Source organism: Crocodylus siamensis, chromosome 2 (genome assembly GCF_052110815.1).
Source record: "Crocodylus siamensis isolate JL-2025a chromosome 2, ASM5211081v1, whole genome shotgun sequence".
NCBI classification, from domain to species: Eukaryota; Metazoa; Chordata; order Crocodylia; family Crocodylidae; genus Crocodylus; species Crocodylus siamensis.
In genome coordinates this window covers 285,372,771-285,386,290 of record NC_143396.1, presented here as the reverse complement: position 1 = coordinate 285,386,290, position 13,520 = coordinate 285,372,771, and the positions used below count along the sequence as shown (strand labels likewise).

Below are 13,520 nucleotides of genomic sequence, written 5' to 3'. Positions count from 1 at the left end.
AGCCACCAACTACAGATTTATAAGGCTTGAATTCTGTAATTTAGAAGTGTATATATCTTTATTTATATTTAAATAGATATTTTTGGACTTGATGTCTGAAATGTATCTATGGGTTCCAGCACTAGACAGAAAGTTAACAAATCTGAAATAAATACAGGCAAAGTTCTGCCCATATCACACAGCTATTGTAGACATCAATGAGAGGTGATTGGGCATTCAACTGAGGTCAAATGCTGCTCGTGTAAATAAGCATATGTTGCAAACTGACCGCATGCTAACCTTGTATTTTCAATTTCATTGTCGTATCCCAAATGGCTATATCAGATGCCAACAATATAGATTTCCTGCTATAAAATGAGTATAGTTCTAACATACTGCAACTGCAAGATCCTACAGTGAGAGCATTTTTTCCCTCCTGTTGTAGATAATGAAAGTGGTGAATGCTCAGCACCACTTTCTAAACTACAGAATTCAAGCCTTAATCTATAACAATGTTTGCAATGAGGCAAAAATGAACAAGGCATTTTAACAAAGGTATGTAGACAACTTACTTCTCTATTACTATTTACTCTTCCACTGAATTAACAAAAATGGTTTGAAGGTTTGTGAGATTTTGTAAGATTTTCACTGTTTTTCAATCAAACAAGGGAGAACTTACTTTCTATAAGCAGTTTTTACATTGTAGGAAGCAGCTGAGTTCAAAATGGGAATGCCAAGGTCCATATAAATTTGCTTCCATACAGCACCACTGTCAATCTAGAAAAGTAAATTTTCTTTGTTAACTAAAATAATTAAGAAATAAATGTACTGAGACTGCAACAACAGTTTTCAAGAATCTTAATGTATGTTTAGCTTAAACAAAAAAGTTGGCACTTACACTGTCACATCCACCCTGCTGATACACCAGCCTAAAAAGTTTGAAGAGGTTAAGATCTTTGTAGCCTAGAACAGGTGGTTTGTTGATAGGAGTACCTAATTAACATAAAAATAAATCAATAGTTATCATGCAAATAAGCAAGCTTATCTTCCACCCCACAACATACAATTACTTGTTGGCACATGTTTACAGTGTAAGGTCTGTAATGATATGTCTACCTATCATATGTGTACGAAGTCAGAAATTCCCAACCAGCAAACCTGCCTTGTTTTGTATCAATGTATAGTTCTAAGTGGATCACTAATGTGTTTGCTACCATTGGCCTCCTAACTCCTGACTCGCCTGTAGATGTGGGAGAAATCCCTATCTGGTTGGTTGCCCTTTCCCAAGAGGCCATGTGGGGGGAAGGGAGAAAAGGGAAGCCAATCAGAGATCATACAGGTATTAAAGGAAAACGTAGTAAATGGCAGAGAGTAGTAGCAGGTGTAAACCAGCAAACTGTGGGTTAAAAAAATGAAGTGGGGACCAAGGGCCAGAATGTGAAATGGTAGCAGAAGGTGGAGGAAAAGGAAAATAAGGGTGAAGGGTGTAGGTGGAGGAAGGAGGAGTACAAAGACAGAGTAGGAAAAGGGAAAGGAGCACAAATTAGCTGTGAAGGGGGAGCCCACAGTCACGGCAGAAAAGGAGCTGCCCTTCCCCTACTTTTGCCCTTCCTCCATGCAATTTGATATGAATCACACAAGTTAGAAGGTATTGGGTTTTGCTTTGGGAATACTGGCAGGCATGCCCTGTTCAAAACCTCCTCCTTGAGGGAAGACCATGTGGAGCAATCAAGTGGGAAGGGCATTGTTGCAATGGAGAAAAAGAAAAACAAAAGGAAATAAAAGACCCAGCCTTGAAAGTAACTGGCTATACTTAATCAAAATATTTTTTTTTTTTATGGAATACCAGTTTGCCTCTGGACTGGGTCTTCACTTTTACTGTGCTATAAACTCTTTTTTTCTCCCTGGTTCCCATAGCCACTTGCATGGTTTCTCCCTACTTCCTGGACTAAAAGTGCCTCAAGCAGGGAGTGAGGGAAAAAGGAAAGAAGGGAAGTAACAGGAGAGAAAAACAATAAAACTAGGACTGCTCAAAAAAGATACAGTTTCTTTCCTTGGCTTGTCCCCTTGTTCCATTCATGTCTTCCTCAACATATGCATTTTACAGGAATGCTTTACAAGGTATGGTCTTTAAAGTGATACTAGATGAGCTCCACTGTAAGTTTACTATAAAAAAAAGTACATAACCCATTGATATACCTGTGACTGGCAAATGGCAAGACCAAAAAAGTTGGGTACTATTTATTCTACAAATCAGAATATGCCTAGTTAAAAGGGAAGCCTAGTTTAGTTTAAAGGGTGAACTGCTATTTTAGTTTAGTTTCTTATTGTTCTTTTCTTCCTTCTCTCCTTAAGAAGGTTATGTACTAAATACCTTATTATCAAAGGCAAAAGAAATTAGTCAGCACTAAATTGACTATGCTCCTCCCAAATCAAGTCCCTTTAATTCTGACTACCTCCATGCTTACTCTGCTACACCATGCTGTAATATAACAGTTGCCATGGCACCATTTGCAGCCAGATACGTAATTTGAGTGGGAAGTCTAGAAAGCAACATTTTAAATGCATGCAATTTAGTTAATATCTAAAATACTCCGAGTAATTTTTGACCAAAAAAAATCTAAAAAGAATCCACCACACCTGTGACATTTTTCCATCTTGTAAACACAGGAGTGAAGCTTTCTATATTCAAAGCTAAGATATAGCCATAAGACAATAAAATATGGGATTGACACAATATTCAAGAAAAGTTAATTTGTTTTCTTGTTTAACGCTACTTAAAAAACCCCCACAAGGTGTTGAGGAAAAAAACCCTCTGCCTTCACACTCTGGAGCACTCATGCTGCATATGCCACTGAAATCTGACGTAAGGAGGGTATAATTGGAAGGAAGGCAAAGTATCATATTCTGCTAACAGTAATTATCTGCAGCATATGTACTTATATTTTTTCAGCATAGTACCTAGGCATCATGATCAAAATAGCCTGATCTAATTCAGTTCAGAAAAGGTTTTAAAAAAAGTGTTCTTTCCATTCCAACTCTTGGGCCAACCAGGATCATGCAAGTTGTCCTCAAGAGGAATGCTACTATTGCCCTATTATTGGAGGAGAGTCTGTGAGAGAAGAGGATAGTTTTGCACAGACACTTTAAAAAATGGCTTATTTCCTGACTTCTGGTGCCTGCAAGTTCCACAACCTACTAAATGTTTCCAATGTTCATCCCAAGGATCAGCAGCTGCAGTTACCAACACTAGTTGCCACAGGAAGGTACCAACTGATACTAGGAGACAGTTTAAGTCCAGCCCATTAAAGGCTGAAAAAAACTATTTGCTTAGACTGGATTTTTGTTAACTACACATGCACATAAATGTATCTGAAGCAGATGTTGCAGTTAAAATTCAGTAGAAGATTTCCATCTGTACCCTATTTGTTATTATTATGCATTTATTTCAGTGACACAAGGATGCTGCATTTAAAAGCAATTTTTAAACAGTTTCAGTAGGCAAGAGGCAGTAAATTTTAAGCAACATGTTACCTCTGTCTTCCATAAACTTGTAAAGCTGTTGGAGGAAGTTGTCCCTCTCTTCAGGATCAAGCTCTTCCTCAGGCTGTCAAAACAAAGGGAAGGGTACATTTTGAATATTAAACATGCACGGAAAGTTTTATTAGCAAACTCAGATCTCAAACTATTCACTTGAACAAAAGAGCCAGAAAACACCTGGAAGAAAAAGTGAAGCCACATTAATCGGCAAATATAAATAAGACAGGAGGGCAACTAAGTCCTAAGCACTACAGCCCCACACACTGAGGCTAGAAACATAAATTAGACATGAAGTAGTATAATCAGTATGATCAGAAACTAGTTCAAATCTGTAACACAACAGAAGTTCAGTGCATATAAACTGCTTTCAAACTGGATGAAAACCAGTTTAAGATAAACCTGGATGGATGTAGTATCAGACTTAACTGATTTAGGTTCAATACATTTATTGAATTTCTGTCCCAGATCCCCTCCAGATTCAAGTCAACTCATAGTCCCTCAGCATCCCACGATGCTTTGAACCTCCCTTCGCAGGGTGGGTGGGCTAGCCATGGCCCAAGCTGCCTGCTCCAGCTGAGCAGGGAGGTGTGATCTAGCACCCCTGCAGCTTCTGGCCTGGGCCACTGCAGGCATGTGGCTGCATTTCCAGAATCAAAAGTGAATGTCTGTTCACTGCTTATTGGTTCAATCTATACAGTTTAGACTAATGTGTGCAGATTGAATCATTCCAGCCTTGGGCCTTTTGACTGTACTTCACCTGGGAGATTCAACAGGGGAAACAAAAGTACAGAGCACTGACATGCTCAATTTGTGAAGGAAGGAAACTGAAGAAGAAACAGGACACAGCCTGTATCACTATACTGCATATGCTGACGCAATATCACACAGTAAAATCTTGCTGAAAATGTGACTCTTTACAAGACAGTAGTAGCTAACCTGAATTACAGCCTTCCCTGCTAGCACTAGGAGCCATCTGAAAACTATCTGAAAAGAACTACAGATAAGGCTCTAAAATTATTTTTAATATAACAGCCCCTTTTTTCAGATGCCCATTAATTCCTAGAGGGGAAAAATCCCTTGGGGATTAAATGTTTTATGCTGGGTCTCAGCTCAAAGCATTCATGTCTGAAAACATTGGAAGAGTCCCTTCCAGAGTTCAAAATCACTGAATGCTTATTTTTTACCATGTTTAGTTTTGCTACAGCCATTACTCTTACAACCACAGATAAACAGGTACACGCTAGATAGTCTACAACATGGGGCTTTTTGCTATAGAGGGAAATGACATAAATAAAGTTGAGTTCTCACTTCTAAGAATATTCAGGGGAATTATGAGATTTTAGCAGAGCTCAATGAAGACTTGCCCTTGCAACACTGTATGTACCCCATTTTCCCTGCTGGCTTGGAAAGGACAGCAATTGCTGATGAAGCAATTTGTACAAGCAAGACTGCAGGTATCTTGGAGGAAAGCTTATAGGAAAAATGAAAAGATAAAGCCTCACCATTGAAGTAGGAACACTAAACAAAAATTCTTTCAGTTTAGAAAGGAAGGAGACACAGAAAGAGAGAGCGAGTGAGAGAGAAAGCGCACACAAGTGCGTATCCATTGATCTCAGTTCCAGTTTGGTCTGCATTCCGCAAATTCTAAGCTTTCATTTTAAGAAAATAACATTCCTAATCTTTTTCTGTTGTGAAAGTACAGCCAGTGAAATGTAACCTGATGCACTGCTGCCTTGGTAAGAGAAAACTAGTCTTCTGCCAAGCATCAGTAGCAATTCACCCATTTCCTACCATACTTGTCTCAATGGAGCTGTAAGCTTCAAAACCCAATAAGGGCCATTTAAATACTAACATTATTAGGCAGAGGCAATTTGTTTCTTCTCCTTCAACTCTTCTTTGAAAAGAAATAAGGAAATCCAGTTCAAAAGCACAACCTAGTACAATGTACAGGGTGAGGGAAATGGCCACCTTACCAGTCTGCAGTATATTTATAGAAACAGAGAAAGCTACAAAATTAAAAAAGCAGAAACTATAATGCTGCATACTTATTGTTGCTATAGGAACCTTAGCTGTGCTATTACTTCTTCTTTAAAAATGTCTAACTGTGTAGCTTTAATTCTGCAATTAAAAGATTTCTAGCATTTGCTATAAAATATCTTGATATCTATGAATAAAAATCATAGAACCATAGACAAGTCAGGCTGGAAGGAACCTCCAGAGGTCACGTCGAGTCCAACCCCCTGTCTGAAGCAGGATCATCCCCAGCCAAACCATCCTATACAACCCATAAGCTAAACTCTACATAGGACTACCATCATCCCTGACACAACACACAACTAACCCTACGCTGTCACAAGTAAAGCAGGTCCTGCTTCTATGAAACATCAATCTATGCTCAAGAGATCCTAGGTAGAGGGCTGTGCCCCTGCTACAGAGGAAGGTAAAAACCCCATCACCCATACCAATCTGACCATGCTACATATTGGCTAGCTATTCTATCAACATATCACTTTTGAATTCAGAAAAGCTTCCTCATTTCAGTTTGAACCATCTAATCTTGTGGACATACTGCCAATACTAAAACTAAACTATAAATCAGAAATAGTACTTCTGTAAATAGGTAAGCCCTGGAATTATCCACATTACAGTATTTTCAGTTTAAATAAAGGAAAGGGCAAAGGTAAAAGGCAAAGGCAAAGGTCTATTTACTTGGGGAAGAAGAGCAGAAAGACTTAAGGACTAACCCTGGGGAGCTTGAAGTAGTGAAGAAAAAGCTAGGATGATTGATGTACACAATGGGGCAGGGATGACCTGAACCAGCCAATTCATATAACTGCAGACCAGGTGAAAAAAAAAAGACAGATTCTTCCTGGAAAGTTTTCTGCCTCCAACCTGTACATGTGCTACTGTTGTCTGCTGTGTATCTATGGTGCAAGGGGGTCCTAGTAGCCTGCCTGCTACTCTGATCCCCCACAGTGCTCCATTTCAATTACCACATGCCCTTTAGGCTGCTTGGCTCAACATCCTCTAAGCAGAAGTCCTTGCACCTGGTGATGAGGAGGGATGAGTGGTTATTTCTGCAATACTAGCATCTAAAAGTCTCAACCAAAATGGCAGCCTATGTTAGACATTACAGAGGGGTAGTACCTTTGCTCTGAAGAAGAAAATCTAACTGAACGAGGCAGATCAAGCAAGTTTTGTATGTTATTCCCATTTTACAGATGGGTAACAGACATAGGTAATGGGACCTATGGGTCACACAGGGAGGCTGCGGCAGAGCCAGTAACAGAACCCAGACCCCAAGTCTATTCCAGCACCTTAACTAGAAACCTATGCTTCTTTTCTAGAATTAACTGCTACATATACCTCTTTTTTTTCTGAATGATATGGAGAAGCACAGCAGGTCCCTTGCTCTCACACACCCACATCTATTTGCCTTGCTGCAGCTTCCAGGAGGAGGATAAAAAGAAATACAATGAGCCTAAATTACCACTGTGTCATATTAAAAAGGCTGCCACTGCCACCTCCCACCATTACGGAGAAGCAATTCTGTTAGTAGGCAGTCTGAACACTATACTTCCCAGCATGCCACCTCCTGTTAGTAGGCAGGAAGATCTCTGCAATTTCAAGCACCCGTCCGTCCTTTTCTCAGATCCAGGCATTTTCTTTGGAAGGCTTCAGGTTCCTTAAATAAAAACTGTGCAAATAAATTTATAGTACAACTCTCATTTATATTCTGTACCCACAGAGATGCTTCAAAGGGGGAGCAAGGCCAAAGATTTAGCCCAAATGGGAAAACAAACAGTTATATTTTTAAACAGCAAAACCACTCCTCACTCATACATATAATTAAATGTAACACCAGAAGCTTTTACAATAATTAATATTATACCATACGTGGAGAATAGCTTTAATTTACAATATTAAAATGCAGCTTTTCCTACTTGGTACTGATTGTTCTCATCCACCTTGATAGTTAATACTGGAGATATTATATACACAATACTTATGTTATCTCAATATAAGCGACACACCCCTTCCCAAATAAAAATGTCTTACTCTGAGCACACAACATATTCCTTGTACTGCTGACTACTTTGCAAGATTGCTGCATATGTGTTTTATTTTAAACAGCAGTGTTGAAACTTGCCAAACAAGTTATCTTTATGGGTTTGATCCACTGCAGTTAAGGTGTACTGGCTCAAGCTTCATATTCAGCCAGTGTTTGTCTGAGTCTTGAGCTTTACCAAGATTTCAAATAAGAAAAAGAAATACAGCTGTTATGTTTCCCATCACCTACTCTCTGGAAAGTAATTAGAGCACCTGATGATCCTAATCTGTGCAAGTGATGGACTGGAGGGTTGGAGGACGAAAACTGCAGCAAGCCACAAACTTGAACAGAAACCAAAAATCTTGGAGAAGTTATATATGCTGCAGGTGGTTTTTAGCCACTTGGCAATACATGCATTTAGCACATTCACTTAAGTATACATATGAGACTGCCACAAGATCCTTTTGGGGTGCCACTTCATATTAGTGCTATTAAATGTGAAAATACCTACACAATTCACAAGATAAACCCATAGATTTCAAATAGCCATCCCTTCAGAAAACATCTGTTGTGGTCTTTGGAACAGAAAAATTGCTTGTATTTTTCTGTAGTCAAAAAATGAGTGAAAGCTAAGAGGGGCAGTTTCCAGGGGGTGCCTCGAGTCTAACAAGGTTGCCAACCACTGACTTAAGTAAACTGATTCCTGCTGAATACACTGCTCCATAACTGTTAAAACTGTGATGATACTCTTGTATGCAGTTTTTACAGTCAGAGTCTATAAACTATCTGAAAAGAATCACATCTTGATATACCAGATCCAATTTCAGATTAACAATTTATCTGGCTCCTCAAGGTCATGTATCCCACAAAGAAGAGGGATTTTGAAGCAGCACTGAAAGAAAGATTTCTAATCATACGTAAAAATCCAAAATCTCTACTTAAAAAATGTAAAACTCAGTTGTCCCCTGACATTTTTTCCTCATACGAATTTAGCACTGTAGAAAGGTACGCGACAATTTTATAAATGCTTTACACGTTTTTAAGATTCATATGTTTAAAAAAATGTTGTAATCCTCTAACAGGCTCTGAATCAGCAGACCCCTGCCTTGTATTGAACACTGCTGCTGTCAGCAAGGCTCCACTGAGATCCCAGGGTCCGACTGCGTGATCTATTGCTTACAGGACTGGGATGAGACAGAAGAGAAGCCGACAAGCACGTTCGCCGAGCTCATTGCAGAAAGCAGGTTACATGCATACCTAACACGTACACTGGCTAAAAGAATGTTCATATTGACTTGTTAGGGCAGGAACTTGCAGAACTGCTTTCATGCAGCAGCTTTTTAAATCTCTCCTCTCATATCAGTGCATTAAAAATATCTTATTTGTGTCTGTAGAGCTCCATATTTTTAGGTGCATATAAAAATGCATGTTACCTGAAATTATACACATGTAATTCTGATGCATCTATCTTTTTCTTGACGTTTTCTTTAAAAACTGCATCATTTTAACAATTATTTCGGTACAATAAATCAATTTTTAAAAGTACATACTTAAAAAAAAATCTTAGATTTAGGTTGTTGAAGGTATCATAAAATATCCCTTGGACTTTTAAAATCAGTGCTACTATTTTAAATAATATTCCTATAACCAAAATTAGATTTGTATTAAGTGGAAAACTTAATTCCAGTCTTTCAGACGAACACCCTCACAGACTGGCTGGCCCGCATGGTGACCTGTATACTCAGTTTCTAAACCGGATAGTACCTTTCCCTACTTCCAACATGATCTTGTCCCATCAGCTTGAATCTCCAAAGAGCTCTCCAGCTGGACAACTCCTTTGGGATAGGAAACAATGCAGTAACAAGCTGACAAAGGGTATTTTTGAAAGATTTCAGCAGGAAAAAAAAAAAGAAAATCAAAGAGATAACAAAAGATACTGCTGCTCCAGAGGCAATAGCAACTGAAGCCAGTGGAAAGGCAAGAGACTTCTTTAGTCCTTGTTTTATCTTCAAACCTGAAGACTAGAAAATCCCTCCCTTTCCTGCAAGGTTCTTGCCCTTTGACCAAAACAATTATGTATTTTTTTTCTTTCCAGGACTCTTTGAAATTCTATACTTGAAAGTAAAATGTAGTCTTAATACACAAATTCTTTTTGTTGCTTTGAGAGATATCTATATCTATCTATAAATAGATATATATCTAGACATATAGAACTATATATTATAGATAGATAGATATTATACATCTATATATAGATATATTATGCAATTATTCTTTTAAAACTGCATGAAGGGATTTGCCTATAAACAGAAATGTCAAAATTGAGGCATAAGGAGAAAACCACAGGCTGCTGACACCATCCTTGCATGAGGAAAAAGATGCTAATTGTCCATTTATTTGCTAATCTACAATTATTTCTTTCTTTATTGATAGAAAAATTACAGCACAAGCAAATATTACCGTAGCATTAATTTTGATTTGTAATGCTCATATCAGATTCAGCTTCTGGAATATGAATCTATGTAACCAGTGCCGCAGAGTTTAGGATTTTTCCTACTTTATCCTGCAGTTTACCCTCTGAGTGACAGTTGTACTCTAATCTATGTCTAGCTCTGTGCTTTATAAAGGATTATGAAAATTTAGGATTGGATACAGACAGACTAGTGTCAAGATTAAAACCAAACTCACTCCCAACGAGTAAAAATATCCTGCCAAAGGGAGCAACAACACACTAATTTAATTATTTAAATGTAAGCTGTAAATCAGACAGCAACAGAGCAACTTCTTCAGGCTGCTGTACAGCATTTTTTTTTTTTTGAAGTCCACAAACTTAGCAATTCATAGGCTATCTGATTTTTAATGTTCTTCTGAAATTTAATATCTCATCGCCCAGTCTCCACATTTTCTTCCTGTATAGTCAAGTATAGAAGATTGTACATTCATAAGTAACTTCTAGCAGGGGAATAAGCATCTGGATGTCACTATAATGATTCAAAATTTTTGCTTTATGAGCAGACTGAAGACAAACATCAGCATAACGCCTTTAACCTTGGTGCATTTAGCCAACATTTTCCTTTCCACTGCATCGCAATAAAAAAGGACAGTTTCAGTCAAAGCAAACTTACAAATCCTAATCAATCTTCCAAAAAATATCAGGTTCTCTGATCAAAGACAACTACGTTAAGCCAATCAGTTTAGATTCTCTAAGAATATACTACAGATACTACTGGCTATTTGCAGGGGGCACATTAAAATACATCTGTAGAATTGAAGACTATGGCATTTACTTGAAGAAGGCCTACCACGTCTGGTTGGCAGCTAGGCCCTTACTGCACAGCCATTGTGGATTTAAAAAATTCCCACACAACACAAATGCAAGTCGCCACTTCCCTTCTCAGAACATAATTCCTGAAAGAACCAAACAGAGATGCCTTGAGGATATTCTCACAAAAGAGAGAGATTATTTTGACCTTGATTAAAAGAAAAGGAGATTAAATGTAAAAGCACAATCTGAATGATTCAGTTTTGTAACTCACATACAGCTAAAACAATAGCTTTTACTCATTGGCTCTCTTATGTCTGCATTCCAGATTAGTAATCTTATGAAGCAACCCCCTAAAGAAAAGAAAACAAAACAGCATAAATCCTCAAATTCTCAGTCTTTGGCAAAAGTACTGAGCAGGGCCCCAAAATAAAATGACTCCGTTATAACAGTCCAGTGGGAATATAACTTAAAGGCCCAAAATGACAGTTCTGTTCTGACAATTTAAAAGATCAATATCTATGCTCCACTAAAATAGCTTCAGTCTGAAGATGTTCATCTTTTTACATCTGTACTTGTCAGCTGCAGAATCCATTGTTTCCAGGTGACACATCTACCTCTGGAATGCTTTACGCCCTGTCCATAGCCACCACATTACTCCTTCGAATCAGAACTGAAAACATTTGTTTTATAGGAATGCTATTTTGTTTGAAAACAAAGCTTCTCCCTTCCCCCTTCTTTGTTTTAAATATACAGAACTTTTAAACAACAGCCATTGTACAATTAGAAAAAAAATGAATACCAGAAGCTGATAAACCTATTCTTGATTTTTACTTACAGGGAACACACAATTTTAACAAATATTAATACAAACCAATACAGACTGCAACAGTTCACACCCTGCAAAATGTGGCCTGTTCAGTCCTTATCACAACATACAGAGGAAGAAAAACCATGCACAATGGGATTTTATATTGTATGCATATTCATCCTTTCGGTTACCTACCATATGAGTATTTTCATATGGGAAGCTACTCCATTTTGCAGAACACTATTACAAAGAATAACATTAATATCTAAAAACAGATTCTTATTGTCATTTTTACACAGGATCATTTACCCTTGATTGCATGCTATATCACGTTGTTCACAGATCAGAAACCTAGCAATCTAACTTAAATCCACATTCTTAATAATAAAAAAATGTTAACACTGCACATTAAATACATAAAATCCTTACCTATGAGCTGCATTTTCTCTGAAATGTAAAATGGTTATATTTCTTTTCTATCTAATCTGCCCAAATACCTGGACATAATTTCAGCTGGACTTCCAGATATCTGCTTGCTTTTTCTCTCACTGCACGGCATCCACAGTTATACAGCATTACTTACATTCTCTTCCATATAAAAAAAATCAGACATTACATGAAAGGAAAAGAAAGAGACAGCCCATTTCAAACCATCTGGCAAGCCTCCACTGGCAGGCTGCCAAGCCTCTGCTAAATCTTCCTCTCTTTTCTGAGCATGCTCACTTGAAACCAACAGAATGTTACTATGGCAACACGGTAGGCAGCCTCGAAGTATGTACAGCCATTCTGTTTGCAGTGTGACAAAACCACATACTACAAGGGAAGCGAAAGGGAAACAATATTTGACCTTCTTTAAAAAAAAGACATCTACTTTCCTTTTCCAGATCAAGAATACCTAATTTTCTTGTGCTGTGCAAACAGATGAAGAAACATCTGTTTACAGGCAAATACAATCCAGCAAGACTTAAAACCCGTAAAAAACCCATAAATTCCATGAATTCATTTTTGATGACACAAGGAATGTGCCTGCTTTACTTTAAAAAAAAAAAGGGCATGCTCGGACTGTTTTACCAATCTTTTGGGGACAGAGACACTTTGGGCAAGAAACTGAATCTAGGGTTAATACTTAGGCAATTTAATTTTAATTGAGAATTATATGAAGTGTTAGTGCATTAATATTATGATTTATTTCCAAAGATAATTAACATAGCGTTTTTAGATGTGTTCTTAGCTAGCCAACAAATACTTTCAATGGGTACCTTCAACCTTCCTCAGCCACACCTGTTATTACTGGAGTGATTCTGTACTATTTCTAAATAACGGCATTCCTCGATGAAGAGGAGTCTGGATTTCAAAAGCAAGTTGTTAGTATTTAGATATGCATCAAAATGCATATCTCATTTCTGTGTCCTAATTACAACTTCCTGATCCAGATCCTCCCTATCTTTTTTTTCCCCCAATTTCAATCATTAATTTCTAAGATCTGTCTCCAATTTGTGCATTGTATACTGGCACGAAATTCTGCTGTTTCACACATCCCACTAAAGAGGCCTTTTGTCAAGGGAGGATAAACAGGTCTGAAAATGTATTAAAGTGAGTAAAACTCTGGTAACAAAGACATCTTCGATCATTTAAATCCATAACTGTTACTGAAATCATAAAAACTTACTGTTGCTTCTTCCTCCTTCTCATCCTGTTTGTCTTCTTCTTCTTCATCACTTTCTGCTGCAGCTCCATCTTCCTCATCACTGCTAGAGGACTCCAGAATTTCACTCATGTCCATTTTCCAGTTACCAGGAACACCTTTTGTACTGAAGAAAGTGCTTGCTTCCTGTAATCCTAAAGAGGAACAGGCCCTGCACGTTTACCAATTCTTG

At 37.8% G+C, this 13,520-nt stretch overlaps 1 protein-coding gene across 5 annotated transcripts in view; it reads right to left on the bottom strand.

Moving 5' to 3' along the window:
- ARID4A (AT-rich interaction domain 4A) overlaps positions 1-13,520 on the bottom strand; it is a 62,375-nt gene that overhangs the window by 18,803 nt on the left and 30,052 nt on the right. For all 5 annotated transcript variants that reach the window (XM_090034281.1, XM_090034284.1, XM_090034285.1 and 2 more), the window contains 4 exons: positions 13,313-13,482; positions 3,514-3,586; positions 878-972; positions 659-756 (listed from right to left, as the gene is read on the bottom strand). In XM_090034281.1, the coding sequence (XP_089890407.1) occupies positions 659-756; positions 878-972; positions 3,514-3,586; positions 13,313-13,482 (436 nt within the window). The remainder of the gene's footprint in view (positions 1-658; positions 757-877; positions 973-3,513; positions 3,587-13,312; positions 13,483-13,520) is intronic.